Below are 19,315 nucleotides of genomic sequence, written 5' to 3' on the forward strand. Positions count from 1 at the left end.
AGACTAAAAACTGTAAATTGAAAATTTATAATAAAAATTGCAAAGCGAAAATCAAAAGCCAAAAATCAAAAATCGAGAATCTGAAATCGAAAATCGAAAACCAAAAACCGGAAATCAAAACTCGAAAATCAAAAATCAAAAATGAAAGCTATAATTTGAAAACCTAAAATTTAAAACCGAAACTTAAAAATCGAAAATCAGAAATAATAAACCGAAAGTCGAAAATCAAAAATAAAAAACCGGAAATTGATAATTTTAAACCAAAAGCTGCAAATTGAAAACTGAAAACCGCAAATCAAAAATTGAAAACCGAAAATTAAAAATTAAAAATCACAAATCGTAGGCTGAAAATTAAAAATCTAAAACCAAAAATCAGGAATCGAAAATCAAAACTCGAAAATTGAAGTTAGAAATCGAAAATCTGAAATCAAAACTCGAAAATCGAAGATTCAAAATAGGAATTGGTAATTAAAAATTGTATGCGAAACTCATATATCGAAAATCAAAGATCGAAAACCGAAAATCGAAAACCAAAAGTTAAAAAACTGGGAACTCAAAATAGAAAATCAAAGATCAAGGACTGAAAATCGAAAATTTAAAAACAACAGCTGTAAAGCGAAAACCAAAAGCCGGAATTCAAAAGTTGAAAACCAAAAATTGAATACAGTAATGTTCCGATTTTGTCAGCTCCCGATTTTGTCTTCCTCCGCTTTTGTCTAGCACCGATTTTATCAGCTTTTTATCCCGATTTTGTCAGCCAATAGATTTTGTTTTACTTTTGTGCTTTGAAACATAATTTATAAAACTTTTCAGCCTGCTTGAAACTATTCTGTGTCTCTGGGGAGAGTTTTTGAAAAAAATGATGCCTTCTTGCGAGTAATTCGGGGTCAAACTTAGGGTATTTTTGTAGTAAAAGTTCTATAGCTCCTAAACAAGCAAAGATAGAGGTATACTATATTTAGCAATGTTGTGTATTTTTACTATTTGTACAAGTTTGTAAAATAGGAAACAACCATACAACAACTACAAAAACAGCTAAACTAGAAAAACTGATTTTAACGATTTTTCATTTATGAGAAATAGGATTTTTCTATCTTTGCTGAAGAGATAGAAGGTTACTGTCTTCAACAAAATTTCTTGTAATAATATGCTATAAAACTTTGAAGAACACATCAATGTGTTGTATTGAAACTGAGGAAAAATAAATTTTTTATTGCACTTTTAGGGGGATTAATCAAAATTTGAATTCCGCTGGACGATAGAACTTTTAATTTTAAGAAAGTCTTTCAACCTGAAACCAAGTTTTCCCGCTCAAAGCTAATGCGCAACCAAAAAAGGTTCTGGACCAGTGTGCTGTGCCCGGTTCATTGAGCTTTCGGTTGACCAACTGAAGGTTAAAATTGAATTTTTAGTAGAAGTCTTCGATATTGCACGGTCTTAAGTCTTGAATTTTGAAATTTTTTTCGAAAAATAAATCTCGATTTTGTCAGTTTCCCCATTTTGTCACCCCAAAATTCAACATGGGGCTGTCAAAATCGGAACATTACTGTATTAAAAATCGCAAATCGAAAGCCCAAAATCAAAAATTAAAAATTAACCGAAAATGAAAAGTCGAAACTCAAAAATAGAAAATCAAAAATTAGGAATCGAAGATCGAAAATTGACGATCAAAGACCGAAAATTAAAAATCAAAAATCAGAAACCGAATATCGAAGATCAAAAATCAAAAACCAAACATTATAAATCATGTACTAAAAGCCAAAAGTCGAGTATTGAAAATTAGAAATTAAAAATCGGAAATCGAAACTCTAAAACAAATCGTTATTCAAAAATCAAAAATCTAAAAACAAAAACTAAATGTCAAAAATAAAAAATTAGAAATCGATAATCAAACATGGAAAGTCAAAGAAGAACAACAACAATAAACAAAACGAGAATTGAAAATCGAAAATCGAAAATCAAAAATCGATGACAGAAATCGAAAATTAAAAATCGAACTTAGAAACGGAAAATCAAAAGACGAGAAACGCAAATAAAACCGAAAGCAGAAATCGAAAATTTGTAAACAAAAGCTGCGAAAGCCAAAAACCAAAAATCGGCAATCGAAAACTGAAAATCGGAAATTGAAAATCGAAAATTAATAATCCAAAATCGAGATCAAAAATTACAAATCGTGAACCAAAAGCCAAAGGCGAAAATCGTAAATTAAAAATTGAAAATCGAAACTCAAAAATTGAAAAACCAAGATCGAGAATTGACGATCAAACACCGAAAATCAAAAATCAAAAATCGAAAATCAAAAACCGAAATAGACTAATCTCAAGTTCTTAGTCTTGACCTTGGAATGCGGTCATACATATATATTAATACTAGCTGACCCGATAAACTTCGTATTGCCACAAATTAAATTGTTGTACATAAATCATGAATCTCGGATGATCTTTGTCACAATCTCGAGTTTTGCAAGCCCCCCAGTGGGCGGCGCTTCCGACGGCGGGTCACCGGCAACACTCGCGACCGTCTCGTCCTGAATGATCTAGTGTTACTATAGATAGTTTTTGTGGTCTTGTATTGACTAATGTTTTATGGAAGAGTCTCGAATTTCTCGAGTTCGATTAGTTTTTGAGTTTCGCAAAAATTTCTGTTTTATTTGTATGAGAGTCCATATCCCACTACCACAGGGGTGAGAGGTCTCTAACTATCGTAAAATAAATTCAAGACTCCAAAATCTCCCACATGCCAAATTTGGTTCCATTTGCTTGATTAGTTCTCGAATTATGAGGAAATTTGTATTTCATTTGTGTAGAAGCACCCCCTCTTAAAGTTGGGAGGGGTCCTAATTCACCATAGAAAATATTTTTGCCTCCAGAAACCTCCACATGCCAAATTTGGTTCTATTTGCTTGATTAGTTCTCGAGTTATGTGGAAATTTGAATTTCATTTGTATAGGAGCCCCCCCTCCTAAAGTGGGTAGGGGTCCCAATTCATCACAGAAAAAAATTTTGTCTCCAAAAACACCCACGTGTCAAATTTGGTTCCATTTGCTTGATTAGTTCTCGAGTTATGAGGAAATTTGTATTTCGTTTGTATAGGAGCCCCCCCTCTTAAAGTGGGGAGGGGTTCTAATTCACCATAGAAAATATTCATGCCCTAGAAAACTTTCACATGCCAAATTTGGTTCCATTTGCTTGATTAATTCTCGAGTTATGAGGAAATTTTCATTTCATTTGTATAGGAGCCCCCCTTCCTAAAGTGGGGAGGGGTCCCAATTCATCATAGAAAAAAATTTTGCCTCCAAAAACACCCACGTGCCAAATTTTGTTCCATTTGCTTGATTAGTTCTCGAGTTATGAGGAAATTTGTATTTCGTTTGTATAAGAGCCTCCCCTCTTAAAGTGGGAAGGGGTCCTTATTCACCATAGAAAATATTTTCGCCCTCGAAAATTTTCACATGCCAAATTTTGTTCCATTTGCTTGATTAGTTCTTCAGTTATGAGGAAATTTGTATGTTATGTGTATAGGAATCCCCCTCCTAAAACGGGGAGGGGTCCCAATTCATCATAGAAAAAATTTTTGTCTCCAAAAACACCCACATGCCAAATTTGGTTCCATTTGCTTAATTACTTCTCGAGTTATGAGGAAAATTGTGTTTCTTTGGTACAGGAGCCCCCCCTCTTAAAGTGGGGACGGGTCCTAATTTACAATAGAAAATATTCTTGCCCTCGAAAACCTTCACATGCCAAATTTGGTTCCATTTGCTTGATTAGTTCTCGAGTTATGAGGAAATTTATATGGAAGCCCCCCCTTTTAAAGAGGAGAGGAATTATAATTCCCCTTATAAAGAGGGGAGGGGTCTCAATTTACCATAGAATAAATTCTTGTCACCGAAAACACCCACATGCCAAATTTTGTTCTATTTGCTTGATTAGCTGTCGAGTTATGCAGAAATTTGTGTTTCATTTGTATGGGAGCCCCCCCTCTTAGTGGGGGGAGGGGTTTCTAACCATCACTAAAACCTTTCCTGGCCCCAAAAAACCTCTACATGCATACTTTCATGCCGATTGGTTCAGTAGTTTTCGATTCTATAAGGAACATACGGACAGACAGACAGACAGACATCCTTCTTTATAGGTATAGAGTTTTTGAAACGATGGTTCTACAATTGATGAAGGGAAGGTAGGGGAAAGAAGTGAAAATTTTTGATGAAGGAGGAGAAGAGCGGAAAGGAAAGGAGGGGGGGGGGTGATATTGGTAGCTACGCTTGACAAATAGCCATTTTGACTCCTACCTTTTGTTCAATGCTGGAAGGATTCCTTTCCGCTCTTCACCTCCTTCACCAAGATGAAAGTCAAAGATCAAAAATCGAAAATCTGATCGAAAATTAAAAGCTAAAAATTACAAATCATGAACCAAAAGCCAAAAATCGAGAATTAAAAATTAGAAATCAAGAGTCTATATTTAAACCTAAAAAACAGAATAATCGAAAATCAAAAATTTAAAAGCAAAAACTACAAATGAAAAAAAAAAAATAAAAACAAAAATCGGGAATCAAACATAGAAAATCGAAGATCAAAAAGTGAAAATCGGAAATTTAAAATCAAAAATTGCAACCGACAACCGGTTACAAAAGCCGACAACAAAAAAACGAGAATTAAAAATCGAAAACCGAAATCGAAAAATGAAAAATGAAAAATCGAAAAGCAAAATTTGAAATCAGAAACCGAAAATCAAAAATCGAAGATCGAAAATCTGAAATTAAAATTCGAAAACAGAAAGCGAAAATGGGAAAACAAGAAACGCTAAACAGACCGAAAACGGAAATCTGCAAAAACTGCAAATCGAAATCCAAACGCCAAAACCAAAGTCATAAATTAAAAATTGAAAATCGTAACTCAAAAATTAAAATAAAAAATAAAAAATCGAAAATCAAATATCGAAAATTAAAAATCGAAAATCGAGATCAAAAATTACAAATCGTGAACCAAAAGTCTGAAATCGAAAATTTCAATTCAAAAGCCTCAAACCAAAAATCAAAGGCCAAAAATCAGAAATTGAAAACTGAAAATCGGATATAGAAATTGCAAATCGAAAACTGAAGATCGAAAATTAAAAATCAAAGCGCAAAAACCGAGAATCGAAGATCTAAAATTGAGAATCGAAAACCAAATATCGTAAATCGGACGCCGCAATTCGAAAATTGAAAACTGAAAATCAAAGACCGAAACCGAAAATCATAAATTAAAAATTCAAGATCGGAGGTAGAAATCAAAAATCGAAATTCGAAATCAAAAATCGACGATTGAAAATCGAAAATCGAAAATCGAAAATTAAAAGTTGCAAATTAAGAAACCAACGCCGAAAATCAAAAATCAGGGATTACAAATCGAAAATTGAAAACCGAAATCCAAGATCGTAACCGAAAATCGAAGATCGGAAGTCGAAATAAAAAATCGAAAATCGTATCGATTCAACGCTGAAAAGCGAAAATCTAAATTCCAAAACCGAAACTGGAAAATAGACAATGCAAGTTAGAAAACTGAAGATACAAGAAACTCAAGATTGCTGGTTCGCTGCATGCAATTAAACTAAAGTTTAAGTTCATGAGGGTTGAGCGACTCTTTTTCCATTATTTGTTTGTTTTTGTATTGCCTTCGAAAAGCGGCGTACACCAAAGTTTTACATATTATTATTGGTTTTAAGATATAGATTTTTAAAGAAATTTAGTTTCGATAATGTAATTAATGCAATGGAGGCGCATGGTGTAATACCACAATCTATCCGGTAAAACTGTATAACAAATGTTTTTTTAAATGTTCAATCATTTAAAGAAAACTAGAAACGAGAACGAGTAAAAGAATAATCATTTTAGGAGAGTTTTGTAGAGGCTCTCATCGTGACCTCAGATTCAAAGAGGCACCAAACTTTTACAGAGGAAACTCGAACCACAAGTTCGTGTTTTCTCCTGCAAGAGCATGCAGGCTGTTTTGGCGTATAAATCAATAAATAATACTAATTTATCGCCTCGAATCTGGGGTCGAGTCAAAGCTTTCTGTATGGTAGAAGGTTATTGCATTATATGGCTATGCTACTCAATTTCTCAACAGGAAATAAAGTTATTGTTCTTATTTTACGATATAGTTAGTTCCACTCCATTAATAATGCTTGGGGCTTTTCTTCACATGAAAATTGTGTGTCTATATGGAATAGCTAAAGGCTATAAATAAAGTCTATCGTCTTGGTTAGATATTTTTGAGAGTTCGATTCGGTTGTTCGCCGTATTATATCTGTTCCCAAGGTAATACCATAACACACCATTAATATCTCAATTAGCATCATCGCCGATGTATCATTCCAATTTCTCGGTTTTGATTTCCTATCTTTAAACAAAACCAGTCAGTCAGTCAGTCAGCGCTCTAGGAGTGTCGCTTCGGGTTCTCACTTTGAACTTCGCTTGTCCCACATCCTCATCATCACGCAACACAGAAAACAAATGAACAAAATGCAAATTGCCTTATGAAAGTATCATCATCAGTGAAAACCGCCTTGAATTTTCGGCGCGCAGCAGATGTGTTCGCCTCCTTTCCGGAGGGCCTTTTCATCATTTCCAGCGAAATGAAATTCTTTTCTTTCTTTCTTGATTGATGTGCAAAACTTGGCTCGACGACGGCGGCGTACGAAGCTGCTGCCTGCTGCTGCTGCTGCAGTTGAACGGTACAATTAGCTCCGTTATTTAGCTCTAGCTGAAGAGCATCGCATCCATCTTTTCGTGGTCATACAACAACGGGACGGGACGCGAAATAACCCCCCCCCCCCCCCCCAAGGAAGGGAGGAGGGTGGGGAATCAAAAATCCGGGCAATTGCTTTGACGCATTTAACAACGTTGTCCGTTGAAAAGTTTAAGTACACTGCTCGAGCAGCATCATTATTTAGTCACGAAAGATTCTTCTCGGGAAAAGATTTATTGTTAGCAGGACATTATAAGAAGGCTGAAATTCGCGTTCGTAAATTTGGTCGTTTCAAATTAGATTATTTATTTTCCATTCGTTGTTTGGTTCGGAAAAAGATCTGGTGCGGTTGTCCTATAGGACAAGTTTCCATCTCCTATTTTCATCTTCAATCAAGGTTTTTCCATTTTATTCTCGCCCTTGAGCTCATTTGTTCCCTCATTACCAAGGAATCACGTTAACGACGACGATTTACTCTGTTCTGATAGACTGGACGTAATTAACTTACCGGAAAGCATCATTGTTGAAATGAATGGACAGTAAATACGAGTATTGAGTATAGATACTTAAATTTGCTTTGCTCACAATCTCGGTTCGAGCTTTTTTTTATTGTTTCTACTTAGAAATTCATTTAAATGACGACTATTGATGGTTCATTAGGACGGAGCTATTACCCATAGGATTCCAAATGATTTTTACGTCACCAACTGAATTAACATGGTTTGTGGATTGACATTTGGAATTTAGATGGATACCATGCTGCATCAAAATCCGGACAGTACCAATATCCGGACACCTTCACTAATTTATCCTTATTAAGTAATAATATGTACAAATTATGAGGTGTAGCGGCGTGGATTACTCTGCAAATATATCGTAAGATCGTTTAAACATAGTCAGTGGTTAAGTAGGCTGCGCGAAATAACTTAAATAAATCCAAACGTAACGTTGGTGTCGAACAGTGTCTTTTTTCTGCGAGTTTTTTTAGATTACTAAACAGCAGTGTTTTCGCGATTTAAGGTTTTGGGAGTTTATTATTACAAAGAAACCAACTTTTTAGGCTTAGTATCAACAAAGAAGGTTAGTTTTCAATAATTGAGACGGTGTCATTCATTAATGTGTCGAAATAAAGTGTATTGTTATAAATAATTACGCTGTCCGGAATTAAAACCATGTTTTTAAATCCGGACATGTTTGATTATTGATGGTAACTACCTACTGTTTTTCTTAGAAAATGCGAAAGGACACACTGAACCAGGCAGAAGGTGTGGTAAGAGAAGGAGTCTCGATCCATGGAATCGTCAAAATATTTGGAAATGCAAAATACTTCAAAGCAATTAATGTAGAAGTATTTAATCACTTTCGTTCTCTGGTTAGGTACGTGGGTCAGTGTAGTACTTGACTAAAATCGTACTGTTAATGGCATTAAAAGTAAAAAAAATGTATAGAGAGATGATTATTTAATACTACAAGTGACAGGTTGTTTACTTATAGGCATACATTTCTTAGACAAAATATGAAAAAGTTTTGCCTGTCCGGAAAATGATTCAAAAGTGTCCGGATATTGATTCACTGAGATGTCAGGTGTCCGGATTTATGAACAAGACAAGCCTGTTTATTTCTCTTATTTTAATGTTTTTATTGGGTTTTCATTGTAACATTGACGTGTTATTGCGAATTTAAGCTTTATATTTGATTATAGTACAAAGCAATTACTAGAATGTTGCGAAAATATTGTTTACGGAGCATATTAAAATATGACCTGCTTAAGTGTCCGGATATTGATGCAGCATGGTATTAATTCGTCAAAAGTTCGCCTATAAATTTTTAAAATGAAGCTATAAAATGACCCAACCGAGATTTAAATCAAATGCCGGTTTATTTGCAAAGATTTGCAAATAATACCCATGTGCCAACACAACATACAGACAAATGCAAATGCTTGCATGTAGGCATCAAAAACGTGGCTGCCTAGCAACAAAATCCCAGGGATTCACTGGGAGTATTTGTTTTTTTTTTGTTTTTTTTTTCATAAAAACTGACAAAACATATTTGGCATTTGTTCAGCACAGCTAAACCTTGTTTATTTTTCTCGATTTTCCCCGTACCAGGACAACGCATTACTACAATCCAGCTTGATGGGGTCCAGTACTTTGTCAGTCGGATGAATCCCTACTCACCGGAGCTGAACTATTTCCTCGCCTACCAGTACTGCCGCTCGCTGGGGCTCCAATTGGCATCATTTGAAACGAAGGAAAAGGTAGAATCGATGACTCAATACCTCGCCAATGCCGGTAAGTAATTGCTGCCTTCTGGGATGTAAGATTCGAATGACATATATTTTTTGGCAGGTTACAGCAAGTACAACTTCTGGACGTCGGGCAACCGGCTCGGCACGGGAATGTTCCTCTGGATGAGCACTGGCTTGCCGTTCAATGCGACCTTCGACTATTTCGAATCCACAACCACGGATGCATCAGCCGCCGGTTTGGACCCACTAGATCACAATAGCAACACCTCGCCTCAGCGCACCGCCCGTGACAGGTAAGTACACTCTCGTTTGCCAGCCAGAAGTGTCATTCAAACGCGCTCCAACTTGCCCCTGTTTTCCTCTTCTACCTTCCCATTGCAGCAGCAGCGGTCTCGAGCGAGCTTGCGTTCACCTGAAAGCCCCCTCGCTACGGTGGGAACCCGAGGACTGTCTGGCGGTGAAAGATTTCATCTGCGAGCAGACCAGATGCTACTACTACAACTACGGTAGTATCCCGGTTTCATCGGCGCAGGGGTAAATATAGTTCCAATTATTCATTCAAACAAACAAAACAAAACAGAAAAAACAACTTTTGAAATCAAAAAATGCTCACAATCGCATCAGCCTACGAAACAATCAACCACGTCACTAACAGCGAAATTGATAATCCACCCACTGTGGAAGCGAAAGCACACACAGTACCAACCACCCACTCATCTTTCCTCAAAGAGACAAAAAAAAATAGTTGAACAAACATAGACACGAAACCAGCGCTCTCCGATCGTCGAGTGTTTGGAAAGATATTTAAAAAAACACAAAACAAAACAAAATCTAAACAAACAATAGCCGTTTGCCCCAGGATCCCAATCGGCATGAGCCCAGAGAAAATAAAAAACCGATAAAATCCTATGTATAGAGAGCAAAGGCAATCGCTAAAAGCAAACATTTCGTACGATTTCGAAAAAACATAAACAGCAGTCTTGTAGAGATATTTCCGCTAGCAAAAAACAATGATCAACTACCACCACCGATAGGTGAGCTAACGCCATTTCCACCATCTATATGTTATTGCTACTGTTATCTTTTATCTGTTTGTTGTCGCATTAATTTTCCTTCTTTTCCCGGGAACGGTGCACCTCACCATCATCATCATCATTATCATCACACCTTCATATCCTTCAAAAACCTTCAAGCATCATTTCATTACCGTCATCCACCGTCATCATCAACACGCTTTTACAGTTGATTTCCAATTATAAACTAACGCCACCGTGTCTCAAAACATCGTGGATTAACACCTACTCACTCACTCACGTTCACAAGCCATTACCGCTGTACTGCTGCCAACGTGCTGGCGCTGCTGTTGGTAACGCAGACTGACTACTAACCGACATCAACCACCACCATCCCCCCCCCCCAATTGCTGTTCAATCCATTAAATCCAGAATCCTCCCACATGTCGCACATGTTTAGACCTAGTGCCAATCGAAACTCGAAAGCTCTAGGTTTCAATGTAATTATTTTGTCAGTCTATCAATTCCAACCGGCAGTAAGTACCATACACTAGACATGAATTCAATAGGTCCTATACCTGCTCGTTGCGTGAACTGCCTTATGAATTTAAAAACTTTTTACTGATAATATTTCAAGAAAAAAAAAACCTAAATAAATCAATCAAATACAAATATTTATTTTCCTTCTTACAAGCAGCTGTGATTGTAGGACGACAACACAGCAAACCCTGCAGGGATTTCCTTCCTAAATCGACCCGATTGTTGTTTGAAACGACCCAAAATGACTGAACCTTCTCCACGTTTGGGCAGACACCGTGAACGCACGTAATTCCGATCCGCTCCCAATTTCAACCTCTCGAAACCTCTCGAAAGTACCTACATAGTCGAGTTTTAGAAGTTTAAATCAAACAGCATAATCAAGAGTGCTTATAATCAAAATGACTTACGTCTTACGTTATATCATAAAATATGTCCCCCTTGTGGCCGCTAAGCGTTCATAAAAAATATTCATAAAAATGTCGAAAAAAAGGCAAAATTTATCGGCGCTCTGGAGGACCGAATGACATATCACTGATCGATTAATTTCGAAGACGAAAAATTTTTTCTCCTCCGTGTTATTCCTTGCTCTTCCGGGGAAATTAGTCAAATATTACTTCGGGAGGAGGATGTGCCTTTGCACTGTTTCTTGACCTATTGAGACGTGCAATGATACGGGGAGCGCGGCCAACTTGCCGTCTATCCTTTCGCGGCCACCCTCGCTCGTATGGTTTCTATCCGAAAACGGTGCCACATTATTGGTATGGCCAGTTGTTAAGAGATGGGGTACCGACATTTCAGAAGCAATTTTTGTCCTGAGAATATCAAATAATCGTAGGATGGCGAATTTATTTTCGCGCAATTATTTTTCTTATTGCAAAGAGACCGGCAGATCCGGCGCACCGGAGTTCCATGTTCTACCATGAGGATTTTTTACAATTAATTTCGTAGAATATGCGGCACATGTGGCGCAGCCAGGGCACTCCGGAGGATTTGAAACCAGTTTGCAATTAGACCTAAAATTGGACTTCGGCGACATCCATTTAGTACGTCAAGCAAATTTCACCCAAAATCAACCCCCCTCTCCCGTTTGTCCCTGTTTGTCACACCTGAATGACCCCCCCTGAAAAAGTACTTCACGTCACGTCAACCTTCCCCCCCTAACCTTCACAACGAAAAAGCTAAATATACATTTCAATCTTTTTATTTCAAGTTATAGGGTTTATTTCTAATTCCCGTCGTAGTAAGTAAAGCCATTCTAATTTTCATCATTTGTTGGATGGATTTAATGAATACTCCAAAAGTGCTTGTGCTGATTTGACTAAAACACACTTGCCTTCCGATCCGTGTACTTTGAAATCACTGAAAAGCGATTATTAAAGCATATTATTGAAATTACGCAACTGACTTTATTTCTTAAATTCGTCGTACCGTTTTAAAATCCGTCCATCAAAATTTTTTATCGTCCGCACTAAAAATCACAACAATGTTTACGAAGCTATCGCGCATGTATTTGTGTAGGACGGCATGACAAATGTTATTCTGCAAAATTTCTGCAGGTCAGGCAAGTTTTCCTGGCTGTAGAATAACGACAATGTCTTGCGTGATTTTCATTTATGAATGACGGAAATTAAAACGATTAGTCGACATTCTCTTCTTCGTCGCACGAACAAACGTAGGAAATTTGGCTGGTAGGACTTCTTTAATGATAAAAAGCATTTAAATAGATCTCAGCTCACTTTGATTGATCGCGTATGATAGACAACAAACTAAAATATTAGGGAAAACTAGTTTTGCATTGTGTGTCATAAAAATGCTGATATTTTTAATAATTTGTTTGAATAGGACGGGAATATGCAATTACAATGAAGCAGCAACATATCCTAAATTCAATTCACTTTAATCATTTCGTCAAATAACAAAAATTACCTTCAATAGTTGTATGTTAAAATGAAAGCTTAATTATAATTACCCGAATGAATTTTCAACTCGAAAATTTTTTCTTGTGACGTCACACAACTATATACTCCCCCTCCTCCCTACATCACAAATCTTCACGATTTTGTCGACCCTCTCCCCCCTATAAGCGTGACGTACTTTATGAATGGCCCCTTCCCATTAGATTAGAATTTGGACTTAAATTTGAGTGAAGATTGAAGTTTTTGAGAGCGTCTTAGTAGAATACGAAACCTCTTTTTTTTAATTTCCAGGTTTAAATTTGAGCTTGGGTTCGGACTTGAGCGTGGACTTTTCTTGAATTACGGCCTTAAATTGGATTGAAATTCGGTTAAATCTTAGCTATTTTAGGCTTGAAGCCTAACCTCAAATTAAACTGTAAATTGGACTTTGAACTTGAATTTGGACTACAAATTCGTATTGAAATTAGACTTGGACATTAGACGTGAAATTGGACTTGGAATAAGACTTAAATAGGATTAGTGTTCGACATCGGAACGAAAATTGAAGTCCGGGTTCCGGTCCGGTTTAAAGGCGGCACGAACTTCGTTATTCCGACTATAAAGATTATTAATCCGGTCCGATTTGGCTCTGTTCAGATTCCGGAACCGGAACAGAGCCAAATCGGACCGGAATAAAGTCGGAATAAGAAAATTCGTGTCGATTTTTACCGGACCGGAACCCGGACCTCAATTTTCGTCCCGATGTCGAACACTAAATAGGATTTAAATTAGACGTGAAATTGGACTTGAAGTTGAACTCTAACTAGATTTGAATTCCACTGAAATAGGACTTAAATTAAACTTACTTCAAATTATACTTACTAACTTGAAGTCAGCATGTAATTGGACATAATTTTGGACCAATTTAGACTTTAAGTTTTACCTCAAATTGAACTCTTACTTGAACTTGAAATTTAAGTAGAAATGAGACTTAAAATAGATTTTGAAATTTTACTTGAAGCTAGAATTGAAATAGAAATTGCAATTGGATGTGAAATTCTACTTCAAATTGGCATGCAATTTGAAATGACATTGAGCTTAAATTTGTATCAGTTGAGACTTGAAGCTTTACTTCAAATTGAACTGGGATTGGGACTTGAATTTAGATTTCAATTTGGACGAAGTTTCGGACGAACCAACTGCCGCCGGCGGTCTGCCGGTTGAAAGCCCCATTAAAGAGGAAATAAATAATAAATAAATCAATTGGACGAAGTTAAAAATAAAATGGGACTTGTATTGGGCTATGCAATTGGATTTGACTTTGCTTAAAATGAGCTTGATATTTTACTTGAAGCTAGACTTGAATTTAGACTTGAAATTGAACTTATAATTCGACTTAAAATTGGACTTCCTGGTTATAACTCAAGCTATTATTGTTGACATTAAATTTTATAGAAAGGTAGGGCACTATTATTTTGGGTCTGCTATCACTTTTCTTCCTTTTCCTTTCATTTTTCTATTTATCTTTCGTTTTTCCCTTTTCTGTCCCATATTTCTCGTTTCGTTGTTTCATTTTTCTTCGTTTTCTATCCCAATTTTTTTTTATTTTCAATCCTGTTTTACCTCTTGGCTTTCACTCGTTATTTTTTTTGTTTTCTTTTCTATTTTCGCTCTTTTCACTTCCCCTTTTTTTCGTTTTCAGTTTTTGTCTATTCTAACTCTGAAGTTTTTGCAGCGTCTTAGTAAAATACGAATCCTTAAATTAATAAAAAATAAAACTTATCCAATTTAATTCTACTATGTATATTTTATTCACGACAGATACGTATATCGCCTATGACTTGCAGGCTTCCTCAGTGTCTGTTCTAACTCTTTTTATCCCCTTTCCTTCCCGTTTTCTCTTTTGGATGCCCCGTGTTTCCTTCTTTTCTGTAACGTTTGTTATATTTTTGGCTTCCATTTTTTCTTTTGCTTTATGGTTTTTCTTTAGTATCTTCTGTTTTTTCTCTTTTTACCCTTTTCTTTGACTCTTTGGAAAAAATACTGTTTTTAATTTTTTTTTCTGTCCCATTTTTCCTCCCTTCTTTTTCCTTTTATATTCAGTTTGATCTCTTTTCCCGTTTTTATGGTTTCCTATATCGTGTTGCTTTTTTGTCTCTAGCTATTATTTTTTACCTGTTTTCTGTTTCGTTTTCCCTTTCTTCCCAAGTAACAAATTTAAAGTTACTTGGTTTTACTTGTATTTTACAAAGGTTTCATTGCGATATTAATCACTACCTCTACCACTACCTATTACGGTATTACGCAATACCAAAAAGATACGAGTCAAACCACACTTTAAACAGCTAGCTTTAAAAATAAAAATGTTAATAAAACAAATTTATTGTAGTTATTACCACGATAAAACTAGTTGGCTACCGGACGTCACCTATAAACTTACCATACGTGTGACGTAGCAGTACAATACGGTGCACCAATCAAAATTGATCTTATTACGGTTGCTTGTGAAACTGCAATAAAACTGTTAATTTTATACAGCTACTAGCTTATGGCCCGAGCTTACTCGGGCCCCTTTGACTCTCAGCCTCTTGTGTATCTGTTACTAGCTGACCCGACAAACTTCGCATTGCCACAAATTAAACTGTGTTGTACATAAATCTTGAATCTCGGATGACCTTTACCACAATCTCTTGTTTTGCAAGTTTCTGAGGAGTTCATGGGTGTTTTAATATAGAAATTTTTCTCATAGTAAAATAGAAAACAACTCCCCCATTGCTTACCCTGATAAAATAAAGCGGATAGCATTTAAATATTCGCCATCATTACAAACCATTTCGCCGAATACCATTTTGCGGAATATAAACTTTCGTGGAATACCATTTCGCGAAATACCTTACCTGGGATGTACCATTTCATTGAAAATCTTTTCGTAGAAAGTACCATTTCGCAGGGGTGACCCAACTGAAGGAAAGTAATAGAGGTCAGTAGATCTAGGAAAATAAATAAACCTAGATAGAGGTGAATTCTTGTTCGCACAAGAATTCCCTTCAGTGTCTCTTTTGCTAAACACGCTCTTTCGTGTTTTACGCGCACCAGGAAAAGGCAGTCGCAAACGCAGAGTGATAAATTTGCAGCGTGCGTTACCACACCAAGAGCCGCACTCTGCGCGGCTGGATTGTACACCCTGCGCTGGGTCAGTTGAAGTGGTGTGATTGAAAAAAACATTTTTACTGTTGCGTCGCCTGATCCGTACTAACTTAACATAGACCGTATTAGTTGTTCAGTGCAGCGTGTATTTTCACTTTTAAAAGGGCAGAAAATTTGTAAATACAAAACAATTTTTTTGCGTTAATTCCGCACGGAGTGTGGCAAAGGGCAGCACCAAGTGCTGTTTGGATGATCACTCACTGGGCGATTTTCACCGAGTGCTGTGGTTCGCTCCCACTCCGCTTTCGCTCGTACGCTGTGTGCATATTAGCTGTAGAGGTGTGTTGCCGAATCGCTCTGTGCGACAAGGCATAATATTGGAACATTGGGCGCATAGTGTGAGCGAATGACAGCCCTGGTGAGGGGTATCAAACCATCATAAAAAAATTCTTGCCTCCAAAAACCCCCACATGCCAAATTTGGTTCCATTTGCTTGATTAGTTCTCTAGTTATGAGGATATTTGTATTTCATTTGCATAGGAGTCCCCCCACTATTGAAGGGGGATGAAGGGTCATAATTCCCCTCCTAAAGAGGGGAGGGGTTTCAATTTACCATAGAAAAAAAATTTGCCTACAAAAATACCCACATGCCAAATTTGGTTCCAATTGCTTGATTAGCTCTCGAATTATGCAGAAATTTGTGTTTCATTTGTATGGGAGCCCCCTCTTAGTGGGGGGAGGGGTCTCTAACCATCATAAGAACCTTCCCTGGCCCCAAAAACCTCTACATGTAAATTTCCACGCCAATTGGCTCAGTAGCTTTCGATTCTATAAGGAACATGCCGACAGACAGCCAGACAGACAGAAATCCATTTTTATAGGTATAGATTGTAACGAAAATTCTCATATTGGAAGAATCAAAACTGTTTCTCTTTATTTGAATGTGTCTATTCTTTGTCAGCTCCCCCTCCTGTTGTCCCCCCGCCACTTGTACATCTGTCTTCTTTTTGATAATCCCCATAAAGCGAGACAAAGCATTTTTTAGGTTTTTGAACCTCACCTTGTCAATGGACACCACATTTTCCCCTTTCAGAAATCTCCTCCTGTCGTCCAGGCACTGCTGGACGTTGTTTATTGTACAACTGCTATCGTTCCAAATGCACGAGAAATGCAACACCTTTTACTCATTTGGACCTCCCCCTTTGTTAGGGAACACTCCCCTTTTGACAATCCCCATGCAACGATTCTTCGATGTCAAGGAACAGTTGAGCCAAGTTTGATAAAGAACTGTCCAGCCGGTTCGGAGTTATGGCGGAGCATACATTTGTACTCACGTTCCCCATCAACCCCCCCTCCCCCTTTTGACTCCCTTCGTGTGAGCTGCCCCTTCAGTCACGTTGTCAATTATGCATCTGTTGCTCTCTAAAAATCCCCATAACGGAAGAGAAACAAAACCTTTTTTAATATCTCCTCGGGACCCCCTTGCCTTAACCCTCCTCATAACCCTGACCTAACTAACTGAATATATTTAATTTGTTGAAACAACCAGTTTTCGAAAATTGTAAAATTTCGATGGCGCGTTGGTTTTATCTAGCTACCCATCAATTCAATATGCACGATAAAATTTAATGCGCATATGCTGCAAATCAACGGAAACTGCTGAAAGTTTATAAATTATTCTATGGAATACTTTATTATGGTCGCTATAAACCAAATCGATCAGGATGATCTGACAGTAAAACTTTAACTTTTCTGCTCATGGAACTATTTTCAAATTGGCAAAGCTGGTGGACTAATTTAGCTTTTTACCAGAGCAAACAAATTTGACATGTGGGGGTTTTTGGAAGCAAGAATTTTTTTTATGAATCAGGACCCCTCCCCTGTTTGAGAGAGTGGGGCTCCCGTACAAATGATATACAAATTTCCTTATAACTTGAGAACTTGAGAATCAAGCAAATGGAACCAAATTTGGCATGTGAGGGTTTTAGAAGGCAGAATTTTTTTCTATGGTAAATTAGGACCCCACCCCTATTTAATAGGTCTCTGTATATCTCGTGACTTTGGCAATAAAGAAAACTACTGTTTTCAGCAAGGTTGATCCGCAGACCAAGATATCATAAGTTTTTCGCCAAGTAGCGCAGGTATTCGAGTAAATTCTGTTCTGTTTTAGCATGCTTAGCTAAAAGTTAAGCATATATTGTGGCGTCTAGATTTGAAAATTCTATTAAAACTTGATTGTCCCATATGAATTTATACAAAATTCAAACAAATTTAGTGCAGAAAATAGGATCCCTCATGCCATAAAAAGAGACTAGCGCTGGGAAAATCAACATTGTTATATTTTTTTAAATAAAACTGATAATTAAAAATATAGTCAATTTAATTATAAATGATCCTGAGATATTAAGAATTTTTTTGTTACAGTAAAAAGGCCAGGTCACGCCGCTAGGCGGATTAATTCAGATTTTATTTTATAAGTTGTTCCGTTCTTTCTTTTCTCTCACGTTCTTTTTTTCTTTTCCGTTCCCTTTTGTCTTCGGTTTTCATTTTTACTCTCAATTTTCTCATTTTTCTCGTTTCGTTTCTCCTGCTCCCGTATTTTCTCATCTTTTATTATTCCAATCATCTTTTCTTTTTCTTTTTTCTCTAGTTATGTTTCTTTTACAAAGATTAAAAGGTATGAAAGTCTTTTTTCCAATCTTCTACCTACAAAACTAAAAAAAATGTTTGTTCCAACTCGTTGATTAGTTTCCTATTAACCTTCAGGTCCCCGGCATCAAAAATGAAGGTACTTTCAGTTACGCTTTTGGCTCTATCTCCAGTGATTTTCAATCGATTTTTATGCAACTACTGTTAAAAGAACCACATTAGATTGGCCTTTAATAAAAAAAATATGCTGGTAAATTTTGATTCAATTTTCCCGGAGATAGTCCAGATCACGGTGGGATTTTTTTGACGTCAAAAGTAGCAGATGAAATAAAACTAGAAATCTGCTTAATTGACTGCGCAAAAGTTATCAATTTTATTTGTAGTCACTAATAATGAATTTTACACTATCCTGTAGAGCGCTGGCTTACGCCCCACACTTCCGGAACATCCGTTGTCGGTTCTACCGGAACTCAAAAGTGGTCATTTGGAATTCTCTTCGAAAATATGGCAAATGGGGTAACAAAAGACAGGATTTTTCAACGCGTGCTCTTTAGTGGACATTTGGATGCATTTTAAGCCGATCTGGACATTTTGAAACATCCGGAATCGGTACTACCTCGGCTCTAAGGTTGTGGGGCGGTCATTGGCAAGGAAGAGGTTCAAAAAAGATTTTGTTTTTCTTTCCAGTGATTTGATACTCCTTTTTTCCGTGAGCGGCGAGCCAAACATAATCTATTGGTAAGACCATAGCAAGCGTCGTAGTGGAACTATAGCTTAGAACCTTGAATCGGAAGCTGCATTTGAAGGCGTTGAAAACGATTAAGGCAAACCCAGGGCTGTCTGATAATGATATTGTCACGAAATTCAACGGCAGCCAAAGCACCATCAGAAAGATTCGTCTGCGAGAAGGATTTTGGTCTTTTCGGGCCAGTAAGCAACTGAGTGGAATCTGGTGGCCATCTGGTGGTGCCCGGGAGTTGCACAAATATTAAATATTGCTGTAAAATTTTCATAGAAACAGTGGAGAATGGCGCCAAAAGATTGATTACAGTTTAAGGAAGCGTTTTGTTTACAAGCCACTGTTTGAATCGAATA

General features: G+C 36.9%; 1 protein-coding gene across 1 annotated transcript in view; it reads left to right on the plus strand.

Moving 5' to 3' along the window:
• LOC128739513 (uncharacterized) overlaps positions 1 to 19,315 on the plus strand; it is a 47,952-nt gene that overhangs the window by 26,476 nt on the left and 2,161 nt on the right. Inside the window, exons 2-4 of the mRNA XM_053835007.1 lie at positions 8,837 to 9,019; positions 9,077 to 9,269; positions 9,358 to 9,510. Of these exons, the coding sequence (XP_053690982.1) occupies positions 8,837 to 9,019; positions 9,077 to 9,269; positions 9,358 to 9,510 (529 nt within the window). The remainder of the gene's footprint in view (positions 1 to 8,836; positions 9,020 to 9,076; positions 9,270 to 9,357; positions 9,511 to 19,315) is intronic.

This window comes from Sabethes cyaneus, chromosome 3, assembly GCF_943734655.1.
Source record: "Sabethes cyaneus chromosome 3, idSabCyanKW18_F2, whole genome shotgun sequence".
Lineage (NCBI taxonomy): Eukaryota > Metazoa > Arthropoda > Insecta > Diptera > Culicidae > Sabethes > Sabethes cyaneus.